This window comes from Melospiza melodia, chromosome Z, assembly GCF_035770615.1.
Source record: "Melospiza melodia melodia isolate bMelMel2 chromosome Z, bMelMel2.pri, whole genome shotgun sequence".
NCBI lineage: Eukaryota > Metazoa > Chordata > Aves > Passeriformes > Passerellidae > Melospiza > Melospiza melodia.
The window spans coordinates 7,729,714-7,756,942 of record NC_086226.1 but is presented as its reverse complement, the minus strand read 5'-3'; the positions used below and the strand labels follow the sequence as shown (position 1 = coordinate 7,756,942).

General features: G+C 58.5%; 9 protein-coding genes across 21 annotated transcripts in view; 1 reads left to right on the top strand and 8 right to left on the bottom strand.

The window, feature by feature from the left end:
* Positions 1-27,229, top strand: part of LOC134432322 (ubiquitin-associated protein 2-like) — a 227,664-nt gene that overhangs the window by 130,295 nt on the left and 70,140 nt on the right. The gene's annotated exons all lie outside the window — the stretch shown is intronic.
* On the bottom strand, positions 1,302-1,862 carry LOC134431580 (interferon-like; the record flags this gene model as incomplete). Its single annotated transcript, XM_063179587.1, has 1 exon — positions 1,302-1,862. A coding segment is annotated over exon 1 (561 nt), but the record flags the coding sequence as incomplete, so codon positions are not given.
* On the bottom strand, positions 4,298-4,858 carry LOC134431664 (interferon-like; the record flags this gene model as incomplete). Its single annotated transcript, XM_063179764.1, has 1 exon — positions 4,298-4,858. A coding segment is annotated over exon 1 (561 nt), but the record flags the coding sequence as incomplete, so codon positions are not given.
* Positions 7,294-7,854, bottom strand: LOC134432158 (interferon-like; the record flags this gene model as incomplete). Its single annotated transcript, XM_063180633.1, has 1 exon — positions 7,294-7,854. A coding segment is annotated over exon 1 (561 nt), but the record flags the coding sequence as incomplete, so codon positions are not given.
* On the bottom strand, positions 10,290-10,850 carry LOC134432458 (interferon-like; the record flags this gene model as incomplete). The annotated part of the gene is made up of 1 exon (XM_063181228.1): positions 10,290-10,850. A coding segment is annotated over exon 1 (561 nt), but the record flags the coding sequence as incomplete, so codon positions are not given.
* Positions 13,286-13,846, bottom strand: LOC134432579 (interferon-like; the record flags this gene model as incomplete). The annotated part of the gene is made up of 1 exon (XM_063181424.1): positions 13,286-13,846. A coding segment is annotated over exon 1 (561 nt), but the record flags the coding sequence as incomplete, so codon positions are not given.
* Positions 16,268-16,840, bottom strand: LOC134432197 (interferon-like). Its single transcript, XM_063180699.1, has one exon. The coding sequence runs from the start codon at positions 16,838-16,840 to the stop codon at positions 16,268-16,270; it is 573 nt and encodes a 190-aa protein (XP_063036769.1).
* Positions 19,262-19,834, bottom strand: LOC134432196 (interferon-like). The gene has a single exon (XM_063180697.1). It carries the CDS (start codon positions 19,832-19,834, stop codon positions 19,262-19,264), a length of 573 nt encoding a protein of 190 aa, XP_063036767.1.
* LOC134432188 (interferon-like) lies at positions 22,270-22,830 on the bottom strand (the record flags this gene model as incomplete). The annotated part of the gene is made up of 1 exon (XM_063180691.1): positions 22,270-22,830. A coding segment is annotated over exon 1 (561 nt), but the record flags the coding sequence as incomplete, so codon positions are not given.

Genomic DNA, 27,229 nt, shown 5'->3' with positions numbered 1-27,229 from the left:
CGTGGATTATGGTTGGATGGTTGCTAGGAGCGGATCTTGGGATTTGAAGGTTCTGTGCTTTTGGGGCAAAGAGGCTGTGGAGAGGAGTGAGTGTTTGTGGCCTTGTGTGTCAGCCATCTGCAGGCAAGCTGCTGAAGTCGCACAAGGCAAATGCTGAGAGCCCTGCCTGAAGAATGGAGATGCCCAGGCCAGTGAAGGAAAAGGCCAACTTTGAGACCCTCTTAGCAACCTGAATGTGTCCAAGTGGATGGCAGACGAAGAGGTGAATGCATGAGTCCTGAGGGAACTTTGAGATGGAGTTGGTAGGCCAATGTGGCTGGTTTTTGAAACCTGGTGTCTGTCAGTGGAAGTGGGCAAGAAGTGGTAGATGAGAAATAGAACTCCCTTTCTTAGATAGGGAAAAGCAGAAGAGTGTGGGAGGTACGGAGCAGTCAGGCTGAGGTCTGTGTCAGGCAAGAAGATGAGGCTGCTTCTGCGGGAGGCTCTGCTAAGGCCAGTGGAGAAGCAAGAGGTGATTGGGAGCAGGGAGCATGGCATTGCAAAGTGCAGAGTCCCCATTCCTGGCGGTTTTGGTGCTGTTCTATGGTTAGGGCTCCACAGTAGTGGTGGAGAGGGGCAAGCGGAGTGACCTCGTGTTCCTGGCTTTGCGCAAAGTGTTTGACAGTGTCCCGCATGACATCCTTGTCTGTGCGTCAGAGAGGCACGGATTGGATGGACGGAGCAAGGTGCGGATAAAGCAGCTGAGGTGCGGCGGTGCTCTTCATCAGCCTGCGGGTGTTTTTCTGTTTGGTGCTTCCGTGGTGTTGGGCAAAGAGTGGCGGTGTTTTTGCTCAGAGGCTGCTGCAGGATGCTGCTTGGGCAGGGGCCATTGAGAAGAGTGGTCGGGGGCTGTTTGGAGCAGGGCTTGGAGTCTGTGTTGGGTGGAGATGGCTTTCCCCTGTGGCAAAGAGTGGTTGGGGTGCTGGAGAGAGGAGAGGCAGTGGCAAGTGTTTTGTCATAAGTCTTTATTTGCCGTGGCATAAATAAGTGAAGAGGTAGAAAAATAAATACGTTAGTGCTTAGATAAATTATATAAATAAACAAATAAATAAACATGTAAGTCAAGAAACGAATGGAGAAGGTCTTTTGTCCATATGCGTAGGAGCAGCTGAATGGCTGGAGATGCAGCGGTTGAAGGCTGCGGGTGCCGTGCGGTTGCTGCGGGGCTGTGTGCGGTCCCAGGTGAGAGGAGGCGTGGGGTTGGAGGTGGCTTTGGGGCGTAGGTGTGTGTGGGTGTGTGGGTGTTGGCGCTAGCGGCGCATGGTGCGCGTGAGGTTGTGGAGGTGCTGTAGAGAGGCGCGAGCTTCGAGGCGGACGTGGTCCCAGGCGCAGGCGCTGTGGTTGTGGGCGTGCAGGAAGAGGTGGATGTCCCTGAAGTACTTGTTGATGGCGAGCAGCGGGTTGCGTGGTCCTTTGAAGGGCGCGGCGTTGTCGGGGAGGCATTGCTCCAGGTGGTGGATGTGGTGCTGCAGCTTGTTGAGGAGGTGGTTGCGAGCGTGGCTGGGCCAGTGCTGGCGGGTGCCGTTGGAGCTGAGGGTGTGGAAGAGGTGCTGCAGGATGCGCAGGGCGGTGGCGGCGGCTTGGTGCGGCTGCAGGTTGTTGTGGAGCAGGCTGGCGGGGAAGAAGGGCGGCTCTGTCAGGTGGCAGGGCTGTGTGTGGCCGACAGCCATGTCCTGGAGGAGGCGGAGAGCGTCGCCGGGGAAGGTGTCGTCGTGTGTCCAGAGGTGTTGGCAGGCCAGGCTGCTGGCCAGAGCGGTGAGGAGGAGCAGGAGCGCCGGGGCGGCGTGCGGCAGGCGCGGCGCTGTGGCTGTGGGCGCAGGCATGGTGAGTCTGTGGGTGCTGTTGGGTGCTGCTGGGCAGGAGGAGCCTGGTGAGGCTGGCTGGTGCTGCTGGTGGCTGTGCTTGGGGTGCCCCCGGGTGCGGGGCTTTGTAGGCGAGGCAGCTTTCCCTTCATCGCTTTCTGATTGTCCGGAATTTCTGCCTGTAGTTTCCAGTCTGTCCTGGTGGCTGTATTGGTTTTGGGGAAGTGTTTGGTTGGGGTGTCCGTGGCTGGGGATTGTGGTGGCAGCAGTGTGCCGGGCTTGTGAAAGCTGTGGCTCAGAGGCGTCGGTGTCAGGTGTGGTGGAGAGGGCTCTTGGCTGTTCCCTTTCACCTGCCGGGCCAGCTGTGCGGTGCGTGCTGCGCTGCTGAGTCTGTCTTTGTGCCCAAGCATGCTTTCCACCTGCAAAGCCCTGCTTGTGGCTGTGGTCACTTTTCCTTTCACTTGGTGGCTTGCCTTTATTTTCATCTCAGCCACTGTTTTCCCGTTGTGGTTGCAAGGGGTGTGCGGTGATGTCAGTGGGCGGGCGCTGGCGTTTCCCCTCCTGCGGTCAATGGCCTGAGGCGGTGGCAGTGTTCAAGGGGCTGTGTGTGCACGTGGGCCTTGGAGGCCTGAGTGTGTCCTTGCACGGAGGCAGGCGCTCCGGCTGCTGTGTTTGGGAGGAGCCGGCACCAAGGCAGGCAAGGAAGGCTCCGTGGAGCAGTTGGTGCCAGGGAAGGGCTTTGCTCTTGCTGTTGTTCTTGCTGCCATGGCTGTGGCCCTGGAGCAAGGGTCCGCTTTGGAGATCCATGCCTGAGTGGGTGTGGCGGCCACAGGGCCAAAGAGGACTGTCCCCCATGGAAGCAATGGTGGTGTGTTTTGGCAGTGCCAGAGCCCTTGCCTGCCAGAGCGTGTCTAGTTCAGGGCTGGTTAGTCCGTGAGAGGTGTGGCATCCTTGGAGGGCATGGCTCTGAAGAGGCACAGGGGTCTAGAGGACCTCAGGTGTGAGCAAGGCTGCGGGGGCTGGGCTTCTGTGGCTGGAGTAGGGAAGGTTTGCCAGTAAGTTCAGATGCCTTTCCAAAAGCGCCCAAAAGGTGGGGAGCAGTGAAGAGGCATTTGGGGTGTGCAGAGATCTGCAATGGGATGATCAGCGTGGCCTCGTGGATTATGGTTGGATGGTTGCTAGGAGCGGATCTTGGGATTTGAAGGTTCTGTGCTTTTGGGGCAAAGAGGCTGTGGAGAGGAGTGAGTGTTTGTGGCCTTGTGTGTCAGCCATCTGCAGGCAAGCTGCTGAAGTCGCACAAGGCAAATGCTGAGAGCCCTGCCTGAAGAATGGAGATGCCCAGGCCAGTGAAGGAAAAGGCCAACTTTGAGACCCTCTTAGCAACCTGAATGTGTCCAAGTGGATGGCAGACGAAGAGGTGAATGCATGAGTCCTGAGGGAACTTTGAGATGGAGTTGGTAGGCCAATGTGGCTGGTTTTTGAAACCTGGTGTCTGTCAGTGGAAGTGGGCAAGAAGTGGTAGATGAGAAATAGAACTCCCTTTCTTAGATAGGGAAAAGCAGAAGAGTGTGGGAGGTACGGAGCAGTCAGGCTGAGGTCTGTGTCAGGCAAGAAGATGAGGCTGCTTCTGCGGGAGGCTCTGCTAAGGCCAGTGGAGAAGCAAGAGGTGATTGGGAGCAGGGAGCATGGCATTGCAAAGTGCAGAGTCCCCATTCCTGGCGGTTTTGGTGCTGTTCTATGGTTAGGGCTCCACAGTAGTGGTGGAGAGGGGCAAGCGGAGTGACCTCGTGTTCCTGGCTTTGCGCAAAGTGTTTGACAGTGTCCCGCATGACATCCTTGTCTGTGCGTCAGAGAGGCACGGATTGGATGGACGGAGCAAGGTGCGGATAAAGCAGCTGAGGTGCGGCGGTGCTCTTCATCAGCCTGCGGGTGTTTTTCTGTTTGGTGCTTCCGTGGTGTTGGGCAAAGAGTGGCGGTGTTTTTGCTCAGAGGCTGCTGCAGGATGCTGCTTGGGCAGGGGCCATTGAGAAGAGTGGTCGGGGGCTGTTTGGAGCAGGGCTTGGAGTCTGTGTTGGGTGGAGATGGCTTTCCCCTGTGGCAAAGAGTGGTTGGGGTGCTGGAGAGAGGAGAGGCAGTGGCAAGTGTTTTGTCATAAGTCTTTATTTGCCGTGGCATAAATAAGTGAAGAGGTAGAAAAATAAATACGTTAGTGCTTAGATAAATTATATAAATAAACAAATAAATAAACATGTAAGTCAAGAAACGAATGGAGAAGGTCTTTTGTCCATATGAGTAGGAGCAGCTGAATGGCTGGAGATGCTGCGGTTGAAGGCTGCGGGTGCCGTGCGGTTGCTGCGGGGCTGTGTGCGGTCCCAGGTGAGAGGAGGCGTGGGGTTGGAGGTGGCTTTGGGGCGTAGGTGTGTGTGGGTGTGTGGGTGTTGGCGCTAGCGGCGCATGGTGCGCGTGAGGTTGTGGAGGTGCTGTAGAGAGGCGCGAGCTTCGAGGCGGACGTGGTCCCAGGCGCAGGCGCTGTGGTTGTGGGCGTGCAGGAAGAGGTGGATGTCCCTGAAGTACTTGTTGATGGCGAGCAGCGGGTTGCGTGGTCCTTTGAAGGGCGCGGCGTTGTCGGGGAGGCATTGCTCCAGGTGGTGGATGTGGTGCTGCAGCTTGTTGAGGAGGTGGTTGCGAGCGTGGCTGGGCCAGTGCTGGCGGGTGCCGTTGGAGCTGAGGGTGTGGAAGAGGTGCTGCAGGATGCGCAGGGCGGTGGCGGCGGCTTGGTGCGGCTGCAGGTTGTTGTGGAGCAGGCTGGCGGGGAAGAAGGGCGGCTCTGTCAGGTGGCAGGGCTGTGTGTGGCCGACAGCCATGTCCTGGAGGAGGCGGAGAGCGTCGCCGGGGAAGGTGTCGTCGGGGGTCCAGAGGTGTTGGCAGGCCAGGCTGCTGGCCAGAGCGGTGAGGAGGAGCAGGAGCGCCGGGGCGGCGTGTGGCAGGCGCGGCGCTGTGGCTGTGGGCGCAGGCATGGTGAGTCTGTGGGTGCTGTTGGGTGCTGCTGGGCAGGAGGAGCCTGGTGAGGCTGGCTGGTGCTGCTGGTGGCTGTGCTTGGGGTGCCCCCGGGTGCGGGGCTTTGTAGGCGAGGCAGCTTTCCCTTCATCGCTTTCTGATTGTCCGGAGTTTCTGCCTGTAGTTTCCAGTCTGTCCTGGTGGCTGTATTGGTTTTGGGGAAGTGTTTGGTTGGGGTGTCCGTGGCTGGGGATTGTGGTGGCAGCGGTGTGCCGGGCTTGTGAAAGCTGTGGCTCAGAGGCGTCGGTGTCAGGTGTGGTGGAGAGGGCTCTTGGCTGTTCCCTTTCACCTGCCGGGCCAGCTGTGCGGTGCGTGCTGCGCTGCTGAGTCTGTCTTTGTGCCCAAGCATGCTTTCCACCTGCAAAGCCCTGCTTGTGGCTGTGGTCACTTTTCCTTTCACTTGGTGGCTTGCCTTTATTTTCATCTCAGCCACTGTTTTCCCGTTGTGGTTGCAAGGGGTGTGCGGTGATGTCAGTGGGCGGGCGCTGGCGTTTCCCCTCCTGCGGTCAATGGCCTGAGGCGGTGGCAGTGTTCAAGGGGCTGTGTGTGCACGTGGGCCTTGGAGGCCTGAGTGTGTCCTTGCACGGAGGCAGGCGCTCCGGCTGCTGTGTTTGGGAGGAGCCGGCACCAAGGCAGGCAAGGAAGGCTCCGTGGAGCAGTTGGTGCCAGGGAAGGGCTTTGCTCTTGCTGTTGTTCTTGCTGCCATGGCTGTGGCCCTGGAGCAAGGGTCCGCTTTGGAGATCCATGCCTGAGTGGGTGTGGCGGCCACAGGGCCAAAGAGGACTGTCCCCCATGGAAGCAATGGTGGTGTGTTTTGGCAGTGCCAGAGCCCTTGCCTGCCAGAGCGTGTCTAGTTCGGGGCTGGTTAGTCCGTGAGAGGTGTGGCATCCTTGGAGGGCATGGCTCTGAAGAGGCACAGGGGTCTAGAGGACCTCAGGTGTGAGCAAGGCTGCGGGGGCTGGGCTTCTGTGGCTGGAGTAGGGAAGGTTTGCCAGTAGTTTCAGATGCCTTTCCAAAAGCGCCCAAAAGGTGGGGAGCAGTGAAGAGGCATTTGGGGTGTGCAGAGATCTGCAATGGGATGATCAGCATGGCCTCGTGGATTATGGTTGGATGGTTGCTAGGAGCGGATCTTGGGATTTGAAGGTTCTGTGCTTTTGGGGCAAAGAGGCTGTGGAGAGGAGTGAGTGTTTGTGGCCTTGTGTGTCAGCCATCTGCAGGCAAGCTGCTGAAGTCGCACAAGGCAAATGCTGAGAGCCCTGCCTGAAGAATGGAGATGCCCAGGCCAGTGAAGGAAAAGGCCAACTTTGAGACCCTCTTAGCAACCTGAATGTGTCCAAGTGGATGGCAGACGAAGAGGTGAATGCATGAGTCCTGAGGGAACTTTGAGATGGAGTTGGTAGGCCAATGTGGCTGGTTTTTGAAACCTGGTGTCTGTCAGTGGAAGTGGGCAAGAAGTGGTAGATGAGAAATAGAACTCCCTTTCTTAGATAGGGAAAAGCAGAAGAGTGTGGGAGGTACGGAGCAGTCAGGCTGAGGTCTGTGTCAGGCAAGAAGATGAGGCTGCTTCTGCGGGAGGCTCTGCTAAGGCCAGTGGAGAAGCAAGAGGTGATTGGGAGCAGGGAGCATGGCATTGCAAAGTGCAGAGTCCCCATTCCTGGCGGTTTTGGTGCTGTTCTATGGTTAGGGCTCCACAGTAGTGGTGGAGAGGGGCAAGCGGAGTGACCTCGTGTTCCTGGCTTTGCGCAAAGTGTTTGACAGTGTCCCGCATGACATCCTTGTCTGTGCGTCAGAGAGGCACGGATTGGATGGACGGAGCAAGGTGCGGATAAAGCAGCTGAGGTGCGGCGGTGCTCTTCATCAGCCTGCGGGTGTTTTTCTGTTTGGTGCTTCCGTGGTGTTGGGCAAAGAGTGGCGGTGTTTTTGCTCAGAGGCTGCTGCAGGATGCTGCTTGGGCAGGGGCCATTGAGAAGAGTGGTCGGGGGCTGTTTGGAGCAGGGCTTGGAGTCTGTGTTGGGTGGAGATGGCTTTCCCCTGTGGCAAAGAGTGGTTGGGGTGCTGGAGAGAGGAGAGGCAGTGGCAAGTGTTTTGTCATAAGTCTTTATTTGCCGTGGCATAAATAAGTGAAGAGGTAGAAAAATAAATACGTTAGTGCTTAGATAAATTATATAAATAAACAAATAAATAAACATGTAAGTCAAGAAACGAATGGAGAAGGTCTTTTGTCCATATGCGTAGGAGCAGCTGAATGGCTGGAGATGCAGCGGTTGAAGGCTGCGGGTGCCGTGCGGTTGCTGCGGGGCTGTGTGCGGTCCCAGGTGAGAGGAGGCGTGGGGTTGGAGGTGGCTTTGGGGCGTAGGTGTGTGTGGGTGTGTGGGTGTTGGCGCTAGCGGCGCATGGTGCGCGTGAGGTTGTGGAGGTGCTGTAGAGAGGCGCGAGCTTCGAGGCGGACGTGGTCCCAGGCGCAGGCGCTGTGGTTGTGGGCGTGCAGGAAGAGGTGGATGTCCCTGAAGTACTTGTTGATGGCGAGCAGCGGGTTGCGTGGTCCTTTGAAGGGCGCGGCGTTGTCGGGGAGGCATTGCTCCAGGTGGTGGATGTGGTGCTGCAGCTTGTTGAGGAGGTGGTTGCGAGCGTGGCTGGGCCAGTGCTGGCGGGTGCCGTTGGAGCTGAGGGTGTGGAAGAGGTGCTGCAGGATGCGCAGGGCGGTGGCGGCGGCTTGGTGCGGCTGCAGGTTGTTGTGGAGCAGGCTGGCGGGGAAGAAGGGCGGCTCTGTCAGGTGGCAGGGCTGTGTGTGGCCGACAGCCATGTCCTGGAGGAGGCGGAGAGCGTCGCCGGGGAAGGTGTCGTCGTGTGTCCAGAGGTGTTGGCAGGCCAGGCTGCTGGCCAGAGCGGTGAGGAGGAGCAGGAGCGCCGGGGCGGCGTGCGGCAGGCGCGGCGCTGTGGCTGTGGGCGCAGGCATGGTGAGTCTGTGGGTGCTGTTGGGTGCTGCTGGGCAGGAGGAGCCTGGTGAGGCTGGCTGGTGCTGCTGGTGGCTGTGCTTGGGGTGCCCCCGGGTGCGGGGCTTTGTAGGCGAGGCAGCTTTCCCTTCATCGCTTTCTGATTGTCCGGAATTTCTGCCTGTAGTTTCCAGTCTGTCCTGGTGGCTGTATTGGTTTTGGGGAAGTGTTTGGTTGGGGTGTCCGTGGCTGGGGATTGTGGTGGCAGCAGTGTGCCGGGCTTGTGAAAGCTGTGGCTCAGAGGCGTCGGTGTCAGGTGTGGTGGAGAGGGCTCTTGGCTGTTCCCTTTCACCTGCCGGGCCAGCTGTGCGGTGCGTGCTGCGCTGCTGAGTCTGTCTTTGTGCCCAAGCATGCTTTCCACCTGCAAAGCCCTGCTTGTGGCTGTGGTCACTTTTCCTTTCACTTGGTGGCTTGCCTTTATTTTCATCTCAGCCACTGTTTTCCCGTTGTGGTTGCAAGGGGTGTGCGGTGATGTCAGTGGGCGGGCGCTGGCGTTTCCCCTCCTGCGGTCAATGGCCTGAGGCGGTGGCAGTGTTCAAGGGGCTGTGTGTGCACGTGGGCCTTGGAGGCCTGAGTGTGTCCTTGCACGGAGGCAGGCGCTCCGGCTGCTGTGTTTGGGAGGAGCCGGCACCAAGGCAGGCAAGGAAGGCTCCGTGGAGCAGTTGGTGCCAGGGAAGGGCTTTGCTCTTGCTGTTGTTCTTGCTGCCATGGCTGTGGCCCTGGAGCAAGGGTCCGCTTTGGAGATCCATGCCTGAGTGGGTGTGGCGGCCACAGGGCCAAAGAGGACTGTCCCCCATGGAAGCAATGGTGGTGTGTTTTGGCAGTGCCAGAGCCCTTGCCTGCCAGAGCGTGTCTAGTTCAGGGCTGGTTAGTCCGTGAGAGGTGTGGCATCCTTGGAGGGCATGGCTCTGAAGAGGCACAGGGGTCTAGAGGACCTCAGGTGTGAGCAAGGCTGCGGGGGCTGGGCTTCTGTGGCTGGAGTAGGGAAGGTTTGCCAGTAAGTTCAGATGCCTTTCCAAAAGCGCCCAAAAGGTGGGGAGCAGTGAAGAGGCATTTGGGGTGTGCAGAGATCTGCAATGGGATGATCAGCGTGGCCTCGTGGATTATGGTTGGATGGTTGCTAGGAGCGGATCTTGGGATTTGAAGGTTCTGTGCTTTTGGGGCAAAGAGGCTGTGGAGAGGAGTGAGTGTTTGTGGCCTTGTGTGTCAGCCATCTGCAGGCAAGCTGCTGAAGTCGCACAAGGCAAATGCTGAGAGCCCTGCCTGAAGAATGGAGATGCCCAGGCCAGTGAAGGAAAAGGCCAACTTTGAGACCCTCTTAGCAACCTGAATGTGTCCAAGTGGATGGCAGACGAAGAGGTGAATGCATGAGTCCTGAGGGAACTTTGAGATGGAGTTGGTAGGCCAATGTGGCTGGTTTTTGAAACCTGGTGTCTGTCAGTGGAAGTGGGCAAGAAGTGGTAGATGAGAAATAGAACTCCCTTTCTTAGATAGGGAAAAGCAGAAGAGTGTGGGAGGTACGGAGCAGTCAGGCTGAGGTCTGTGTCAGGCAAGAAGATGAGGCTGCTTCTGCGGGAGGCTCTGCTAAGGCCAGTGGAGAAGCAAGAGGTGATTGGGAGCAGGGAGCATGGCATTGCAAAGTGCAGAGTCCCCATTCCTGGCGGTTTTGGTGCTGTTCTATGGTTAGGGCTCCACAGTAGTGGTGGAGAGGGGCAAGCGGAGTGACCTCGTGTTCCTGGCTTTGCGCAAAGTGTTTGACAGTGTCCCGCATGACATCCTTGTCTGTGCGTCAGAGAGGCACGGATTGGATGGACGGAGCAAGGTGCGGATAAAGCAGCTGAGGTGCGGCGGTGCTCTTCATCAGCCTGCGGGTGTTTTTCTGTTTGGTGCTTCCGTGGTGTTGGGCAAAGAGTGGCGGTGTTTTTGCTCAGAGGCTGCTGCAGGATGCTGCTTGGGCAGGGGCCATTGAGAAGAGTGGTCGGGGGCTGTTTGGAGCAGGGCTTGGAGTCTGTGTTGGGTGGAGATGGCTTTCCCCTGTGGCAAAGAGTGGTTGGGGTGCTGGAGAGAGGAGAGGCAGTGGCAAGTGTTTTGTCATAAGTCTTTATTTGCCGTGGCATAAATAAGTGAAGAGGTAGAAAAATAAATACGTTAGTGCTTAGATAAATTATATAAATAAACAAATAAATAAACATGTAAGTCAAGAAACGAATGGAGAAGGTCTTTTGTCCATATGAGTAGGAGCAGCTGAATGGCTGGAGATGCAGCGGTTGAAGGCTGCGGGTGCCGTGCGGTTGCTGCGGGGCTGTGTGCGGTCCCAGGTGAGAGGAGGCGTGGGGTTGGAGGTGGCTTTGGGGCGTAGGTGTGTGTGGGTGTGTGGGTGTTGGCGCTAGCGGCGCATGGTGCGCGTGAGGTTGTGGAGGTGCTGTAGAGAGGCGCGAGCTTCGAGGCGGACGTGGTCCCAGGCGCAGGCGCTGTGGTTGTGGGCGTGCAGGAAGAGGTGGATGTCCCTGAAGTACTTGTTGATGGCGAGCAGCGGGTTGCGTGGTCCTTTGAAGGGCGCGGCGTTGTCGGGGAGGCATTGCTCCAGGTGGTGGATGTGGTGCTGCAGCTTGTTGAGGAGGTGGTTGCGAGCGTGGCTGGGCCAGTGCTGGCGGGTGCCGTTGGAGCTGAGGGTGTGGAAGAGGTGCTGCAGGATGCGCAGGGCGGTGGCGGCGGCTTGGTGCGGCTGCAGGTTGTTGTGGAGCAGGCTGGCGGGGAAGAAGGGCGGCTCTGTCAGGTGGCAGGGCTGTGTGTGGCCGACAGCCATGTCCTGGAGGAGGCGGAGAGCGTCGCCGGGGAAGGTGTCGTCGGGGGTCCAGAGGTGTTGGCAGGCCAGGCTGCTGGCCAGAGCGGTGAGGAGGAGCAGGAGCGCCGGGGCGGCGTGTGGCAGGCGCGGCGCTGTGGCTGTGGGCGCAGGCATGGTGAGTCTGTGGGTGCTGTTGGGTGCTGCTGGGCAGGAGGAGCCTGGTGAGGCTGGCTGGTGCTGCTGGTGGCTGTGCTTGGGGTGCCCCCGGGTGCGGGGCTTTGTAGGCGAGGCAGCTTTCCCTTCATCGCTTTCTGATTGTCCGGAGTTTCTGCCTGTAGTTTCCAGTCTGTCCTGGTGGCTGTATTGGTTTTGGGGAAGTGTTTGGTTGGGGTGTCCGTGGCTGGGGATTGTGGTGGCAGCGGTGTGCCGGGCTTGTGAAAGCTGTGGCTCAGAGGCGTCGGTGTCAGGTGTGGTGGAGAGGGCTCTTGGCTGTTCCCTTTCACCTGCCGGGCCAGCTGTGCGGTGCGTGCTGCGCTGCTGAGTCTGTCTTTGTGCCCAAGCATGCTTTCCACCTGCAAAGCCCTGCTTGTGGCTGTGGTCACTTTTCCTTTCACTTGGTGGCTTGCCTTTATTTTCATCTCAGCCACTGTTTTCCCGTTGTGGTTGCAAGGGGTGTGCGGTGATGTCAGTGGGCGGGCGCTGGCGTTTCCCCTCCTGCGGTCAATGGCCTGAGGCGGTGGCAGTGTTCAAGGGGCTGTGTGTGCACGTGGGCCTTGGAGGCCTGAGTGTGTCCTTGCACGGAGGCAGGCGCTCCGGCTGCTGTGTTTGGGAGGAGCCGGCACCAAGGCAGGCAAGGAAGGCTCCGTGGAGCAGTTGGTGCCAGGGAAGGGCTTTGCTCTTGCTGTTGTTCTTGCTGCCATGGCTGTGGCCCTGGAGCAAGGGTCCGCTTTGGAGATCCATGCCTGAGTGGGTGTGGCGGCCACAGGGCCAAAGAGGACTGTCCCCCATGGAAGCAATGGTGGTGTGTTTTGGCAGTGCCAGAGCCCTTGCCTGCCAGAGCGTGTCTAGTTCGGGGCTGGTTAGTCCGTGAGAGGTGTGGCATCCTTGGAGGGCATGGCTCTGAAGAGGCACAGGGGTCTAGAGGACCTCAGGTGTGAGCAAGGCTGCGGGGGCTGGGCTTCTGTGGCTGGAGTAGGGAAGGTTTGCCAGTAGGTTCAGATGCCTTTCCAAAAGCGCCCAAAAGGTGGGGAGCAGTGAAGAGGCATTTGGGGTGTGCAGAGATCTGCAATGGGATGATCAGCATGGCCTCGTGGATTATGGTTGGATGGTTGCTAGGAGCGGATCTTGGGATTTGAAGGTTCTGTGCTTTTGGGGCAAAGAGGCTGTGGAGAGGAGTGAGTGTTTGTGGCCTTGTGTGTCAGCCATCTGCAGGCAAGCTGCTGAAGTCGCACAAGGCAAATGCTGAGAGCCCTGCCTGAAGAATGGAGATGCCCAGGCCAGTGAAGGAAAAGGCCAACTTTGAGACCCTCTTAGCAACCTGAATGTGTCCAAGTGGATGGCAGACGAAGAGGTGAATGCATGAGTCCTGAGGGAACTTTGAGATGGAGTTGGTAGGCCAATGTGGCTGGTTTTTGAAACCTGGTGTCTGTCAGTGGAAGTGGGCAAGAAGTGGTAGATGAGAAATAGAACTCCCTTTCTTAGATAGGGAAAAGCAGAAGAGTGTGGGAGGTACGGAGCAGTCAGGCTGAGGTCTGTGTCAGGCAAGAAGATGAGGCTGCTTCTGCGGGAGGCTCTGCTAAGGCCAGTGGAGAAGCAAGAGGTGATTGGGAGCAGGGAGCATGGCATTGCAAAGTGCAGAGTCCCCATTCCTGGCGGTTTTGGTGCTGTTCTATGGTTAGGGCTCCACAGTAGTGGTGGAGAGGGGCAAGCGGAGTGACCTCGTGTTCCTGGCTTTGCGCAAAGTGTTTGACAGTGTCCCGCATGACATCCTTGTCTGTGCGTCAGAGAGGCACGGATTGGATGGACGGAGCAAGGTGCGGATAAAGCAGCTGAGGTGCGGCGGTGCTCTTCATCAGCCTGCGGGTGTTTTTCTGTTTGGTGCTTCCGTGGTGTTGGGCAAAGAGTGGCGGTGTTTTTGCTCAGAGGCTGCTGCAGGATGCTGCTTGGGCAGGGGCCATTGAGAAGAGTGGTCGGGGGCTGTTTGGAGCAGGGCTTGGAGTCTGTGTTGGGTGGAGATGGCTTTCCCCTGTGGCAAAGAGTGGTTGGGGTGCTGGAGAGAGGAGAGGCAGTGGCAAGTGTTTTGTCATAAGTCTTTATTTGCCGTGGCATAAATAAGTGAAGAGGTAGAAAAATAAATACGTTAGTGCTTAGATAAATTATATAAATAAACAAATAAATAAACATGTAAGTCAAGAAACGAATGGAGAAGGTCTTTTGTCCATATGCGTAGGAGCAGCTGAATGGCTGGAGATGCAGCGGTTGAAGGCTGCGGGTGCCGTGCGGTTGCTGCGGGGCTGTGTGCGGTCCCAGGTGAGAGGAGGCGTGGGGTTGGAGGTGGCTTTGGGGCGTAGGTGTGTGTGGGTGTGTGGGTGTTGGCGCTAGCGGCGCATGGTGCGCGTGAGGTTGTGGAGGTGCTGTAGAGAGGCGCGAGCTTCGAGGCGGACGTGGTCCCAGGCGCAGGCGCTGTGGTTGTGGGCGTGCAGAAAGAGGTGGATGTCCCTGAAGTACTTGTTGATGGCGAGCAGCGGGTTGCGTGGTCCTTTGAAGGGCGCGGCGTTGTCGGGGAGGCATTGCTCCAGGTGGTGGATGTGGTGCTGCAGCTTGTTGAGGAGGTGGTTGCGAGCGTGGCTGGGCCAGTGCTGGCGGGTGCCGTTGGAGCTGAGGGTGTGGAAGAGGTGCTGCAGGATGCGCAGGGCGGTGGCGGCGGCTTGGTGCGGCTGCAGGTTGTTGTGGAGCAGGCTGGCGGGGAAGAAGGGCGGCTCTGTCAGGTGGCAGGGCTGTGTGTGGCCGACAGCCATGTCCTGGAGGAGGCGGAGAGCGTCGCCGGGGAAGGTGTCGTCGGGGGTCCAGAGGTGTTGGCAGGCCAGGCTGCTGGCCAGAGCGGTGAGGAGGAGCAGGAGCGCCGGGGCGGCGTGTGGCAGGCGCGGCGCTGTGGCTGTGGGCGCAGGCATGGTGAGTCTGTGGGTGCTGTTGGGTGCTGCTGGGCAGGAGGAGCCTGGTGAGGCTGGCTGGTGCTGCTGGTGGCTGTGCTTGGGGTGCCCCCGGGTGCGGGGCTTTGTAGGCGAGGCAGCTTTCCCTTCATCGCTTTCTGATTGTCCGGAGTTTCTGCCTGTAGTTTCCAGTCTGTCCTGGTGGCTGTATTGGTTTTGGGGAAGTGTTTGGTTGGGGTGTCCGTGGCTGGGGATTGTGGTGGCAGCGGTGTGCCGGGCTTGTGAAAGCTGTGGCTCAGAGGCGTCGGTGTCAGGTGTGGTGGAGAGGGCTCTTGGCTGTTCCCATTCACCTGCCGGGCCAGCTGTGCGGTGCGTGCTGCGCTGCTGAGTCTGTCTTTGTGCCCAAGCATGCTTTCCACCTGCAAAGCCCTGCTTGTGGCTGTGGTCACTTTTCCTTTCACTTGGTGGCTTGCCTTTATTTTCATCTCAGCCACTGTTTTCCTGTTGTGGTTGCAAGGGGTGTGCGGTGATGTCAGTGGGCGGGCGCTGGCGTTTCCCCTCCTGCGGTCAATGGCCTGAGGCGGTGGCAGTGTTCAAGGGGCTGTGTGTGCACGTGGGCCTTGGAGGCCTGAGTGTGTCCTTGCACGGAGGCAGGCGCTCCGGCTGCTGTGTTTGGGAGGAGCCGGCACCAAGGCAGGCAAGGAAGGCTCCGTGGAGCAGTTGGTGCCAGGGAAGGGCTTTGCTCTTGCTGTTGTTCTTGCTGCCATGGCTGTGGCCCTGGAGCAAGGGTCCGCTTTGGAGATCCATGCCTGAGTGGGTGTGGCGGCCACAGGGCCAAAGAGGACTGTCCCCCATGGAAGCAATGGTGGTGTGTTTTGGCAGTGCCAGAGCCCTTGCCTGCCAGAGCGTGTCTAGTTCAGGGCTGGTTAGTCCGTGAGAGGTGTGGCATCCTTGGAGGGCATGGCTCTGAAGAGGCACAGGGGTCTAGAGGACCTCAGGTGTGAGCAAGGCTGCGGGGGCTGGGCTTCTGTGGCTGGAGTAGGGAAGGTTTGCCAGTAGGTTCAGATGCCTTTCCAAAAGCGCCCAAAAGGTGGGGAGCAGTGAAGAGGCATTTGGGGTGTGCAGAGATCTGCAATGGGATGATCAGCGTGGCCTCGTGGATTATGGTTGGATGGTTGCTAGGAGCGGATCTTGGGATTTGAAGGTTCTGTGCTTTTGGGGCAAAGAGGCTGTGGAGAGGAGTGAGTGTTTGTGGCCTTGTGTGTCAGCCATCTGCAGGCAAGCTGCTGAAGTCGCACAAGGCAAATGCTGAGAGCCCTGCCTGAAGAATGGAGATGCCCAGGCCAGTGAAGGAAAAGGCCAACTTTGAGACCCTCTTAGCAACCTGAATGTGTCCAAGTGGATGGCAGACGAAGAGGTGAATGCATGAGTCCTGAGGGAACTTTGAGATGGAGTTGGTAGGCCAATGTGGCTGGTTTTTGAAACCTGGTGTCTGTCAGTGGAAGTGGGCAAGAAGTGGTAGATGAGAAATAGAACTCCCTTTCTTAGATAGGGAAAAGCAGAAGAGTGTGGGAGGTACGGAGCAGTCAGGCTGAGGTCTGTGTCAGGCAAGAAGATGAGGCTGCTTCTGCGGGAGGCTCTGCTAAGGCCAGTGGAGAAGCAAGAGGTGATTGGGAGCAGGGAGCATGGCATTGCAAAGTGCAGAGTCCCCATTCCTGGCGGTTTTGGTGCTGTTCTATGGTTAGGGCTCCACAGTAGTGGTGGAGAGGGGCAAGCGGAGTGACCTCGTGTTCCTGGCTTTGCGCAAAGTGTTTGACAGTGTCCCGCATGACATCCTTGTCTGTGCGTCAGAGAGGCACGGATTGGATGGACGGAGCAAGGTGCGGATAAAGCAGCTGAGGTGCGGCGGTGCTCTTCATCAGCCTGCGGGTGTTTTTCTGTTTGGTGCTTCCGTGGTGTTGGGCAAAGAGTGGCGGTGTTTTTGCTCAGAGGCTGCTGCAGGATGCTGCTTGGGCAGGCCATTGAGAAGAGTGGTCGGGGGCTGTTTGGAGCAGGGCTTGGAGTCTGTGTTGGGTGGAGATGGCTTTCCCCTGTGGCAAAGAGTGGTTGGGGTGCTGGAGAGAGGAGAGGCAGTGGCAAGTGTTTTGTCATAAGTCTTTATTTGCCGTGGCATAAATAAGTGAAGAGGTAGAAAAATAAATACGTTAGTGCTTAGATAAATTATATAAATAAACAAATAAATAAACATGTAAGTCAAGAAACGAATGGAGAAGGTCTTTTGTCCATATGAGTAGGAGCAGCTGAATGGCTGGAGATGCAGCGGTTGAAGGCTGCGGGTGCCGTGCGGTTGCTGCGGGGCTGTGTGCGGTCCCAGGTGAGAGGAGGCGTGGGGTTGGAGGTGGCTTTGGGGCGTAGGTGTGTGTGGGTGTGTGGGTGTTGGCGCTAGCGGCGCATGGTGCGCGTGAGGTTGTGGAAGTGCTGTAGAGAGGCGCGAGCTTCGAGGCGGACGTGGTCCCAGGCGCAGGCGCTGTGGTTGTGGGCGTGCAGGAAGAGGTGGATGTCCCTGAAGTACTTGTTGATGGCGAGCAGCGGGTTGCGTGGTCCTTTGAAGGGCGCGGCGTTGTCGGGGAGGCATTGCTCCAGGTGGTGGATGTGGTGCTGCAGCTTGTTGAGGAGGTGGTTGCGAGCGTGGCTGGGCCAGTGCTGGCGGGTGCCGTTGGAGCTGAGGGTGTGGAAGAGGTGCTGCAGGATGCGCAGGGCGGTGGCGGCGGCTTGGTGCGGCTGCAGGTTGTTGTGGAGCAGGCTGGCGGGGAAGAAGGGCGGCTCTGTCAGGTGGCAGGGCTGTGTGTGGCCGACAGCCATGTCCTGGAGGAGGCGGAGAGCGTCGCCGGGGAAGGTGTCGTCGGGGGTCCAGAGGTGTTGGCAGGCCAGGCTGCTGGCCAGAGCGGTGAGGAGGAGCAGGAGCGCCGGGGCGGCGTGTGGCAGGCGCGGCGCTGTGGCTGTGGGCGCAGGCATGGTGAGTCTGTGGGTGCTGTTGGGTGCTGCTGGGCAGGAGGAGCCTGGTGAGGCTGGCTGGTGCTGCTGGTGGCTGTGCTTGGGGTGCCCCCGGGTGCGGGGCTTTGTAGGCGAGGCAGCTTTCCCTTCATCGCTTTCTGATTGTCCGGAGTTTCTGCCTGTAGTTTCCAGTCTGTCCTGGTGGCTGTATTGGTTTTGGGGAAGTGTTTGGTTGGGCTGTCCGTGGCTGGGGATTGTGGTGGCAGCGGTGTGCCGGGCTTGTGAAAGCTGTGGCTCAGAGGCGTCGGTGTCAGGTGTGGTGGAGAGGGCTCTTGGCTGTTCCCTTTCACCTGCCGGGCCAGCTGTGCGGTGCGTGCTGCGCTGCTGAGTCTGTCTTTGTGCCCAAGCATGCTTTCCACCTGCAAAGCCCTGCTTGTGGCTGTGGTCACTTTTCCTTTCACTTGGTGGCTTGCCTTTATTTTCATCTCAGCCACTGTTTTCCCGTTGTGGTTGCAAGGGGTGTGCGGTGATGTCAGTGGGCGGGCGCTGGCGTTTCCCCTCCTGCGGTCAATGGCCTGAGGCGGTGGCAGTGTTCAAGGGGCTGTGTGTGCACGTGGGCCTTGGAGGCCTGAGTGTGTCCTTGCACGGAGGCAGGCGCTCCGGCTGCTGTGTTTGGGAGGAGCCGGCACCAAGGCAGGCAAGGAAGGCTCCGTGGAGCAGTTGGTGCCAGGGAAGGGCTTTGCTCTTGCTGTTGTTCTTGCTGCCATGGCTGTGGCCCTGGAGCAAGGGTCCGCTTTGGAGATCCATGCCTGAGTGGGTGTGGCGGCCACAGGGCCAAAGAGGACTGTCCCCCATGGAAGCAATGGTGGTGTGTTTTGGCAGTGCCAGAGCCCTTGCCTGCCAGAGCGTGTCTAGTTCAGGGCTGGTTAGTCCGTGAGAGGTGTGGCATCCTTGGAGGGCATGGCTCTGAAGAGGCACAGGGGTCTAGAGGACCTCAGGTGTGAGCAAGGCTGCGGGGGCTGGGCTTCTGTGGCTGGAGTAGGGAAGGTTTGCCAGTAGTTTCAGATGCCTTTCCAAAAGCGCCCAAAAGGTGGGGAGCAGTGAAGAGGCATTTGGGGTGTGCAGAGATCTGCAATGGGATGATCAGCGTGGCCTCGTGGATTATGGTTGGATGGTTGCTAGGAGCGGATCTTGGGATTTGAAGGTTCTGTGCTTTTGGGGCAAAGAGGCTGTGGAGAGGAGTGAGTGTTTGTGGCCTTGTGTGTCAGCCATCTGCAGGCAAGCTGCTGAAGTCGCACAAGGCAAATGCTGAGAGCCCTGCCTGAAGAATGGAGATGCCCAGGCCAGTGAAGGAAAAGGCCAACTTTGAGACCCTCTTAGCAACCTGAATGTGTCCAAGTGGATGGCAGACGAAGAGGTGAATGCATGAGTCCTGAGGGAACTTTGAGATGGAGTTGGTAGGCCAATGTGGCTGGTTTTTGAAACCTGGTGTCTGTCAGTGGAAGTGGGCAAGAAGTGGTAGATGAGAAATAGAACTCCCTTTCTTAGATAGGGAAAAGCAGAAGAGTGTGGGAGGTACGGAGCAGTCAGGCTGAGGTCTGTGTCAGGCAAGAAGATGAGGCTGCTTCTGCGGGAGGCTCTGCTAAGGCCAGTGGAGAAGCAAGAGGTGATTGGGAGCAGGGAGCATGGCATTGCAAAGTGCAGAGTCCCCATTCCTGGCGGTTTTGGTGCTGTTCTATGGTTAGGGCTCCACAGTAGTGGTGGAGAGGGGCAAGCGGAGTGACCTCGTGTTCCTGGCTTTGCGCAAAGTGTTTGACAGTGTCCCGCATGACATCCTTGTCTGTGCGTCAGAGAGGCACGGATTGGATGGACGGAGCAAGGTGCGGATAAAGCAGCTGAGGTGCGGCGGTGCTCTTCATCAGCCTGCGGGTGTTTTTCTGTTTGGTGCTTCCGTGGTGTTGGGCAAAGAGTGGCGGTGTTTTTGCTCAGAGGCTGCTGCAGGATGCTGCTTGGGCAGGCCATTGAGAAGAGTGGTCGGGGGCTGTTTGGAGCAGGGCTTGGAGTCTGTGTTGGGTGGAGATGGCTTTCCCCTGTGGCAAAGAGTGGTTGGGGTGCTGGAGAGAGGAGAGGCAGTGGCAAGTGTTTTGTCATAAGTCTTTATTTGCCGTGGCATAAATAAGTGAAGAGGTAGAAAAATAAATACGTTAGTGCTTAGATAAATTATATAAATAAACAAATAAATAAACATGTAAGTCAAGAAACGAATGGAGAAGGTCTTTTGTCCATATGAGTAGGAGCAGCTGAATGGCTGGAGATGCAGCGGTTGAAGGCTGCGGGTGCCGTGCGGTTGCTGCGGGGCTGTGTGCGGTCCCAGGTGAGAGGAGGCGTGGGGTTGGAGGTGGCTTTGGGGCGTAGGTGTGTGTGGGTGTGTGGGTGTTGGCGCTAGCGGCGCATGGTGCGCGTGAGGTTGTGGAAGTGCTGTAGAGAGGCGCGAGCTTCGAGGCGGACGTGGTCCCAGGCGCAGGCGCTGTGGTTGTGGGCGTGCAGGAAGAGGTGGATGTCCCTGAAGTACTTGTTGATGGCGAGCAGCGGGTTGCGTGGTCCTTTGAAGGGCGCGGCGTTGTCGGGGAGGCATTGCTCCAGGTGGTGGATGTGGTGCTGCAGCTTGTTGAGGAGGTGGTTGCGAGCGTGGCTGGGCCAGTGCTGGCGGGTGCCGTTGGAGCTGAGGGTGTGGAAGAGGTGCTGCAGGATGCGCAGGGCGGTGGCGGCGGCTTGGTGCGGCTGCAGGTTGTTGTGGAGCAGGCTGGCGGGGAAGAAGGGCGGCTCTGTCAGGTGGCAGGGCTGTGTGTGGCCGACAGCCATGTCCTGGAGGAGGCGGAGAGCGTCGCCGGGGAAGGTGTCGTCGGGGGTCCAGAGGTGTTGGCAGGCCAGGCTGCTGGCCAGAGCGGTGAGGAGGAGCAGGAGCGCCGGGGCGGCGTGTGGCAGGCGCGGCGCTGTGGCTGTGGGCGCAGGCATGGTGAGTCTGTGGGTGCTGTTGGGTGCTGCTGGGCAGGAGGAGCCTGGTGAGGCTGGCTGGTGCTGCTGGTGGCTGTGCTTGGGGTGCCCCCGGGTGCGGGGCTTTGTAGGCGAGGCAGCTTTCCCTTCATCGCTTTCTGATTGTCCGGAGTTTCTGCCTGTAGTTTCCAGTCTGTCCTGGTGGCTGTATTGGTTTTGGGGAAGTGTTTGGTTGGGCTGTCCGTGGCTGGGGATTGTGGTGGCAGCGGTGTGCCGGGCTTGTGAAAGCTGTGGCTCAGAGGCGTCGGTGTCAGGTGTGGTGGAGAGGGCTCTTGGCTGTTCCCTTTCACCTGCCGGGCCAGCTGTGCGGTGCGTGCTGCGCTGCTGAGTCTGTCTTTGTGCCCAAGCATGCTTTCCACCTGCAAAGCCCTGCTTGTGGCTGTGGTCACTTTTCCTTTCACTTGGTGGCTTGCCTTTATTTTCATCTCAGCCACTGTTTTCCCGTTGTGGTTGCAAGGGGTGTGCGGTGATGTCAGTGGGCGGGCGCTGGCATTTCCCCTCCTGCGGTCAATGGCCTGAGGCGGTGGCAGTGTTCAAGGGGCTGTGTGTGCACGTGGGCCTTGGAGGCCTGAGTGTGTCCTTGCACGGAGGCAGGCGCTCCGGCTGCTGTGTTTGGGAGGAGCCGGCACCAAGGCAGGCAAGGAAGGCTCCGTGGAGCAGTTGGTGCCAGGGAAGGGCTTTGCTCTTGCTGTTGTTCTTGCTGCCATGGCTGTGGCCCTGGAGCAAGGGTCCGCTTTGGAGATCCATGCCTGAGTGGGTGTGGCGGCCACAGGGCCAAAGAGGACTGTCCCCCATGGAAGCAATGGTGGTGTGTTTTGGCAGTGCCAGAGCCCTTGCCTGCCAGAGCGTGTCTAGTTCAGGGCTGGTTAGTCCGTGAGAGGTGTGGCATCCTTGGAGGGCATGGCTCTGAAGAGGCACAGGGGTCTAGAGGACCTCAGGTGTGAGCAAGGCTGCGGGGGCTGGGCTTCTGTGGCTGGAGTAGGGAAGGTTTGCCAGTAGTTTCAGATGCCTTTCCAAAAGCGCCCAAAAGGTGGGGAGCAGTGAAGAGGCATTTGGGGTGTGCAGAGATCTGCAATGGGATGATCAGCGTGGCCTCGTGGATTATGGTTGGATGGTTGCTAGGAGCGGATCTTGGGATTTGAAGGTTCTGTGCTTTTGGGGCAAAGAGGCTGTGGAGAGGAGTGAGTGTTTGTGGCCTTGTGTGTCAGCCATCTGCAGGCAAGCTGCTGAAGTCGCACAAGGCAAATGCTGAGAGCCCTGCCTGAAGAATGGAGATGCCCAGGCCAGTGAAGGAAAAGGCCAACTTTGAGACCCTCTTAGCAACCTGAATGTGTCCAAGTGGATGGCAGACGAAGAGGTGAATGCATGAGTCCTGAGGGAACTTTGAGATGGAGTTGGTAGGCCAATGTGGCTGGTTTTTGAAACCTGGTGTCTGTCAGTGGAAGTGGGCAAGAAGTGGTAGATGAGAAATAGAACTCCCTTTCTTAGATAGGGAAAAGCAGAAGAGTGTGGGAGGTACGGAGCAGTCAGGCTGAGGTCTGTGTCAGGCAAGAAGATGAGGCTGCTTCTGCGGGAGGCTCTGCTAAGGCCAGTGGAGAAGCAAGAGGTGATTGGGAGCAGGGAGCATGGCATTGCAAAGTGCAGAGTCCCCATTCCTGGCGGTTTTGGTGCTGTTCTATGGTTAGGGCTCCACAGTAGTGGTGGAGAGGGGCAAGCGGAGTGACCTCGTGTTCCTGGCTTTGCGCAAAGTGTTTGACAGTGTCCCGCATGACATCCTTGTCTGTGCGTCAGAGAGGCACGGATTGGATGGACGGAGCAAGGTGCGGATAAAGCAGCTGAGGTGCGGCGGTGCTCTTCATCAGCCTGCGGGTGTTTTTCTGTTTGGTGCTTCCGTGGTGTTGGGCAAAGAGTGGCGGTGTTTTTGCTCAGAGGCTGCTGCAGGATGCTGCTTGGGCAGGGGCCATTGAGAAGAGTGGTCGGGGGCTGTTTGGAGCAGGGCTTGGAGTCTGTGTTGGGTGGAGATGGCTTTCCCCTGTGGCAAAGAGTGGTTGGGGTGCTGGAGAGAGGAGAGGCAGTGGCAAGTGTTTTGTCATAAGTCTTTATTTGCCGTGGCATAAATAAGTGAAGAGGTAGAAAAATAAATACGTTAGTGCTTAGATAAATTATATAAATAAACAAATAAATAAACATGTAAGTTAAGAAACGAATGGAGAAGGTCTTTTGTCCATATGAGTAGGAGCAGCTGAATGGCTGGAGATGCAGCGGTTGAAGGCTGCGGGTGCCGTGCGGTTGCTGCGGGGCTGTGTGCGGTCCCAGGTGAGAGGAGGCGTGGGGTTGGAGGTGGCTTTGGGGCGTAGGTGTGTGTGGGTGTGTGGGTGTTGGCGCTAGCGGCGCATGGTGCGCGTGAGGTTGTGGAGGTGCTGTAGAGAGGCGCGAGCTTCGAGGCGGACGTGGTCCCAGGCGCAGGCGCTGTGGTTGTGGGCGTGCAGGAAGAGGTGGATGTCCCTGAAGTACTTGTTGATGGCGAGCAGCGGGTTGCGTGGTCCTTTGAAGGGCGCGGCGTTGTCAGGGAGGCATTGCTCCAGGTGGTGTTTGTGGTGCTGCAGCTTGTTGAGGAGGTGGTTGCGAGCGTGGCTGGGCCAGTGCTGGCGGGTGCCGTTGGAGCTGAGGGTGTGGAAGAGGTGCTGCAGGATGCGCAGGGCGGTGGCGGCGGCTTGGTGCGGCTGCAGGTTGTTGTGGAGCAGGCTGGCGGGGAAGAAGGGCGGCTCTGTCAGGTGGCAGGGCTGTGTGTGGCCGACAGCCATGTCCTGGAGGAGGCGGAGAGCGTCGCCGGGGAAGGTGTCGTCGTGTGTCCAGAGGTGTTGGCAGGCCAGGCTGCTGGCCAGAGCGGTGAGGAGGAGCAGGAGCGCCGGGGCGGCGTGCGGCAGGCGCGGCGCTGTGGCTGTGGGCGCAGGCATGGTGAGTCTGTGGGTGCTGTTGGGTGCTGCTGGGCAGGAGGAGCCTGGTGAGGCTGGCTGGTGCTGCTGGTGGCTGTGCTTGGGGTGCCCCCGGGTGCGGGGCTTTGTAGGCGAGGCAGCTTTCCCTTCATCGCTTTCTGATTGTCCGGAGTTTCTGCCTGTAGTTTCCAGTCTGTCCTGGTGGCTGTATTGGTTTTGGGGAAGTTGGGGTGTCCGTGGCTGGGGATTGTGGTGGCAGCGGTGTGCCGGGCTTGTGAAAGCTGTGGCTCAGAGGCGTCGGTGTCAGGTGTGGTGGAGAGGGCTCTTGGCTGTTCCCTTTCACCTGCCGGGCCAGCTGTGCGGTGCGTGCTGCGCTGCTGAGTCTGTCTTTGTGCCCAAGCATGCTTTCCACCTGCAAAGCCCTGCTTGTGGCTGTGGTCACTTTTCCTTTCACTTGGTGGCTTGCCTTTATTTTCATCTCAGCCACTGTTTTCCCGTTGTGGTTGCAAGGGGTGTGCGGTGATGTCAGTGGGCGGGCGCTGGCGTTTCCCCTCCTGCGGTCAATGGCCTGAGGCGGTGGCAGTGTTCAAGGGGCTGTGTGTGCACGTGGGCCTTGGAGGCCTGAGTGTGTCCTTGCACGGAGGCAGGCGCTCCGGCTGCTGTGTTTGGGAGGAGCCGGCACCAAGGCAGGCAAGGAAGGCTCCGTGGAGCAGTTGGTGCCAGGGAAGGGCTTTGCTCTTGCTGTTGTTCTTGCTGCCATGGCTGTGGCCCTGGAGCAAGGGTCCGCTTTGGAGATCCATGCCTGAGTGGGTGTGGCGGCCACAGGGCCAAAGAGGACTGTCCCCCATGGAAGCAATGGTGGTGTGTTTTGGCAGTGCCAGAGCCCTTGCCTGCCAGAGCGTGTCTAGTTCAGGGCTGGTTAGTCCGTGAGAGGTGTGGCATCCTTGGAGGGCATGGCTCTGAAGAGGCACAGGGGTCTAGAGGACCTCAGGTGTGAGCAAGGCTGCGGGGGCTGGGCTTCTGTGGCTGGAGTAGGGAAGGTTTGCCAGTAGTTTCAGATGCCTTTCCAAAAGCGCCCAAAAGGTGGGGAGCAGTGAAGAGGCATTTGGGGTGTGCAGAGATCTGCAATGGGATGATCAGCGTGGCCTCGTGGATTATGGTTGGATGGTTGCTAGGAGCGGATCTTGGGATTTGAAGGTTCTGTGCTTTTGGGGCAAAGAGGCTGTGGAGAGGAGTGAGTGTTTGTGGCCTTGTGTGTCAGCCATCTGCAGGCAAGCTGCTGAAGTCGCACAAGGCAAATGCTGAGAGCCCTGCCTGAAGAATGGAGATGCCCAGGCCAGTGAAGGAAAAGGCCAACTTTGAGACCCTCTTAGCAACCTGAATGTGTCCAAGTGGATGGCAGACGAAGAGGTGAATGCATGAGTCCTGAGGGAACTTTGAGATGGAGTTGGTAGGCCAATGTGGCTGGTTTTTGAAACCTGGTGTCTGTCAGTGGAAGTGGGCAAGAAGTGGTAGATGAGAAATAGAACTCCCTTTCTTAGATAGGGAAAAGCAGAAGAGTGTGGGAGGTACGGAGCAGTCAGGCTGAGGTCTGTGTCAGGCAAGAAGATGAGGCTGCTTCTGCGGGAGGCTCTGCTAAGGCCAGTGGAGAAGCAAGAGGTGATTGGGAGCAGGGAGCATGGCATTGCAAAGTGCAGAGTCCCCATTCCTGGCGGTTTTGGTGCTGTTCTATGGTTAGGGCTCCACAGTAGTGGTGGAGAGGGGCAAGCGGAGTGACCTCGTGTTCCTGGCTTTGCGCAAAGTGTTTGACAGTGTCCCGCATGACATCCTTGTCTGTGCGTCAGAGAGGCACGGATTGGATGGACGGAGCAAGGTGCGGATAAAGCAGCTGAGGTGCGGCGGTGCTCTTCATCAGCCTGCGGGTGTTTTTCTGTTTGGTGCTTCCGTGGTGTTGGGCAAAGAGTGGCGGTGTTTTTGCTCAGAGGCTGCTGCAGGATGCTGCTTGGGCAGGGGCCATTGAGAAGAGTGGTCGGGGGCTGTTTGGAGCAGGGCTTGGAGTCTGTGTTGGGTGGAGATGGCTTTCCCCTGTGGCAAAGAGTGGTTGGGGTGCTGGAGAGAGGAGAGGCAGTGGCAAGTGTTTTGTCATAAGTCTTTATTTGCCGTGGCATAAATAAGTGAAGAGGTAGAAAAATAAATACGTTAGTGCTTAGATAAATTATATAAATAAACAAATAAATAAACATGTAAGTCAAGAAACGAATGGAGAAGGTCTTTTGTCCATATGAGTAGGAGCAGCTGAATGGCTGGAGATGCAGCGGTTGAAGGCTGCGGGTGCCGTGCGGTTGCTGCGGGGCTGTGTGCGGTCCCAGGTGAGAGGAGGCGTGGGGTTGGAGGTGGCTTTGGGGCGTAGGTGTGTGTGGGTGTGTGGGTGTTGGCGCTAGCGGCGCATGGTGCGCGTGAGGTTGTGGAGGTGCTGTAGAGAGGCGCGAGCTTCGAGGCGGACGTGGTCCCAGGCGCAGGCGCTGTGGTTGTGGGCGTGCAGGAAGAGGTGGATGTCCCTGAAGTACTTGTTGATGGCGAGCAGCGGGTTGCGTGGTCCTTTGAAGGGCGCGGCGTTGTCGGGGAGGCATTGCTCCAGGTGGTGTTTGTGGTGCTGCAGCTTGTTGAGGAGGTGGTTGCGAGCGTGGCTGGGCCAGTGCTGGCGGGTGCCGTTGGAGCTGAGGGTGTGGAAGAGGTGCTGCAGGATGCGCAGGGCGGTGGCGGCGGCTTGGTGCGGCTGCAGGTTGTTGTGGAGCAGGCTGGCGGGGAAGAAGGGCGGCTCTGTCAGGTGGCAGGGCTGTGTGTGGCCGACAGCCATGTCCTGGAGGAGGCAGAGAGCGTCGCCGGGGAAGGTGTCGTCGTGTGTCCAGAGGTGTTGGCAGGCCAGGCTGCTGGCCAGAGCGGTGAGGAGGAGCAGGAGCGCCGGGGCGGCGTGCGGCAGGCGCGGCGCTGTGGCTGTGGGCGCAGGCATGGTGAGTCTGTGGGTGCTGTTGGGTGCTGCTGGGCAGGAGGAGCCTGGTGAGGCTGGCTGGTGCTGCTGGTGGCTGTGCTTGGGGTGCCCCCGGGTGCGGGGCTTTGTAGGCGAGGCAGCTTTCCCTTCATCGCTTTCTGATTGTCCGGAGTTTCTGCCTGTAGTTTCCAGTCTGTCCTGGTGGCTGTATTGGTTTTGGGGAAGTTGGGGTGTCCGTGGCTGGGGATTGTGGTGGCAGCGGTGTGCCGGGCTTGTGAAAGCTGTGGCTCAGAGGCGTCGGTGTCAGGTGTGGTGGAGAGGGCTCTTGGCTGTTCCCTTTCACCTGCCGGGCCAGCTGTGCGGTGCGTGCTGCGCTGCTGAGTCTGTCTTTGTGCCCAAGCATGCTTTCCACCTGCAAAGCCCTGCTTGTGGCTGTGGTCACTTTTCCTTTCACTTGGTGGCTTGCCTTTATTTTCATCTCAGCCACTGTTTTCCCGTTGTGGTTGCAAGGGGTGTGCGGTGATGTCAGTGGGCGGGCGCTGGCGTTTCCCCTCCTGCGGTCAATGGCCTGAGGCGGTGGCAGTGTTCAAGGGGCTGTGTGTGCACGTGGGCCTTGGAGGCCTGAGTGTGTCCTTGCACGGAGGCAGGCGCTCCGGCTGCTGTGTTTGGGAGGAGCCGGCACCAAGGCAGGCAAGGAAGGCTCCGTGGAGCAGTTGGTGCCAGGGAAGGGCTTTGCTCTTGCTGTTGTTCTTGCTGCCATGGCTGTGGCCCTGGAGCAAGGGTCCGCTTTGGAGATCCATGCCTGAGTGGGTGTGGCGGCCACAGGGCCAAAGAGGACTGTCCCCCATGGAAGCAATGGTGGTGTGTTTTGGCAGTGCCAGAGCCCTTGCCTGCCAGAGCGTGTCTAGTTCAGGGCTGGTTAGTCCGTGAGAGGTGTGGCATCCTTGGAGGGCATGGCTCTGAAGAGGCACAGGGGTCTAGAGGACCTCAGGTGTGAGCAAGGCTGCGGGGGCTGGGCTTCTGTGGCTGGAGTAGGGAAGGTTTGCCAGTAGGTTCAGATGCCTTTCCAAAAGCGCCCAAAAGGTGGGGAGCAGTGAAGAGGCATTTGGGGTGTGCAGAGATCTGCAATGGGATGATCAGCGTGGCCTCGTGGATTATGGTTGGATGGTTGCTAGGAGCGGATCTTGGGATTTGAAGGTTCTGTGCTTTTGGGGCAAAGAGGCTGTGGAGAGGAGTGAGTGTTTGTGGCCTTGTGTGTCAGCCATCTGCAGGCAAGCTGCTGAAGTCGCACAAGGCAAATGCTGAGAGCCCTGCCTGAAGAATGGAGATGCCCAGGCCAGTGAAGGAAAAGGCCAACTTTGAGACCCTCTTAGCAACCTGAATGTGTCCAAGTGGATGGCAGACGAAGAGGTGAATGCATGAGTCCTGAGG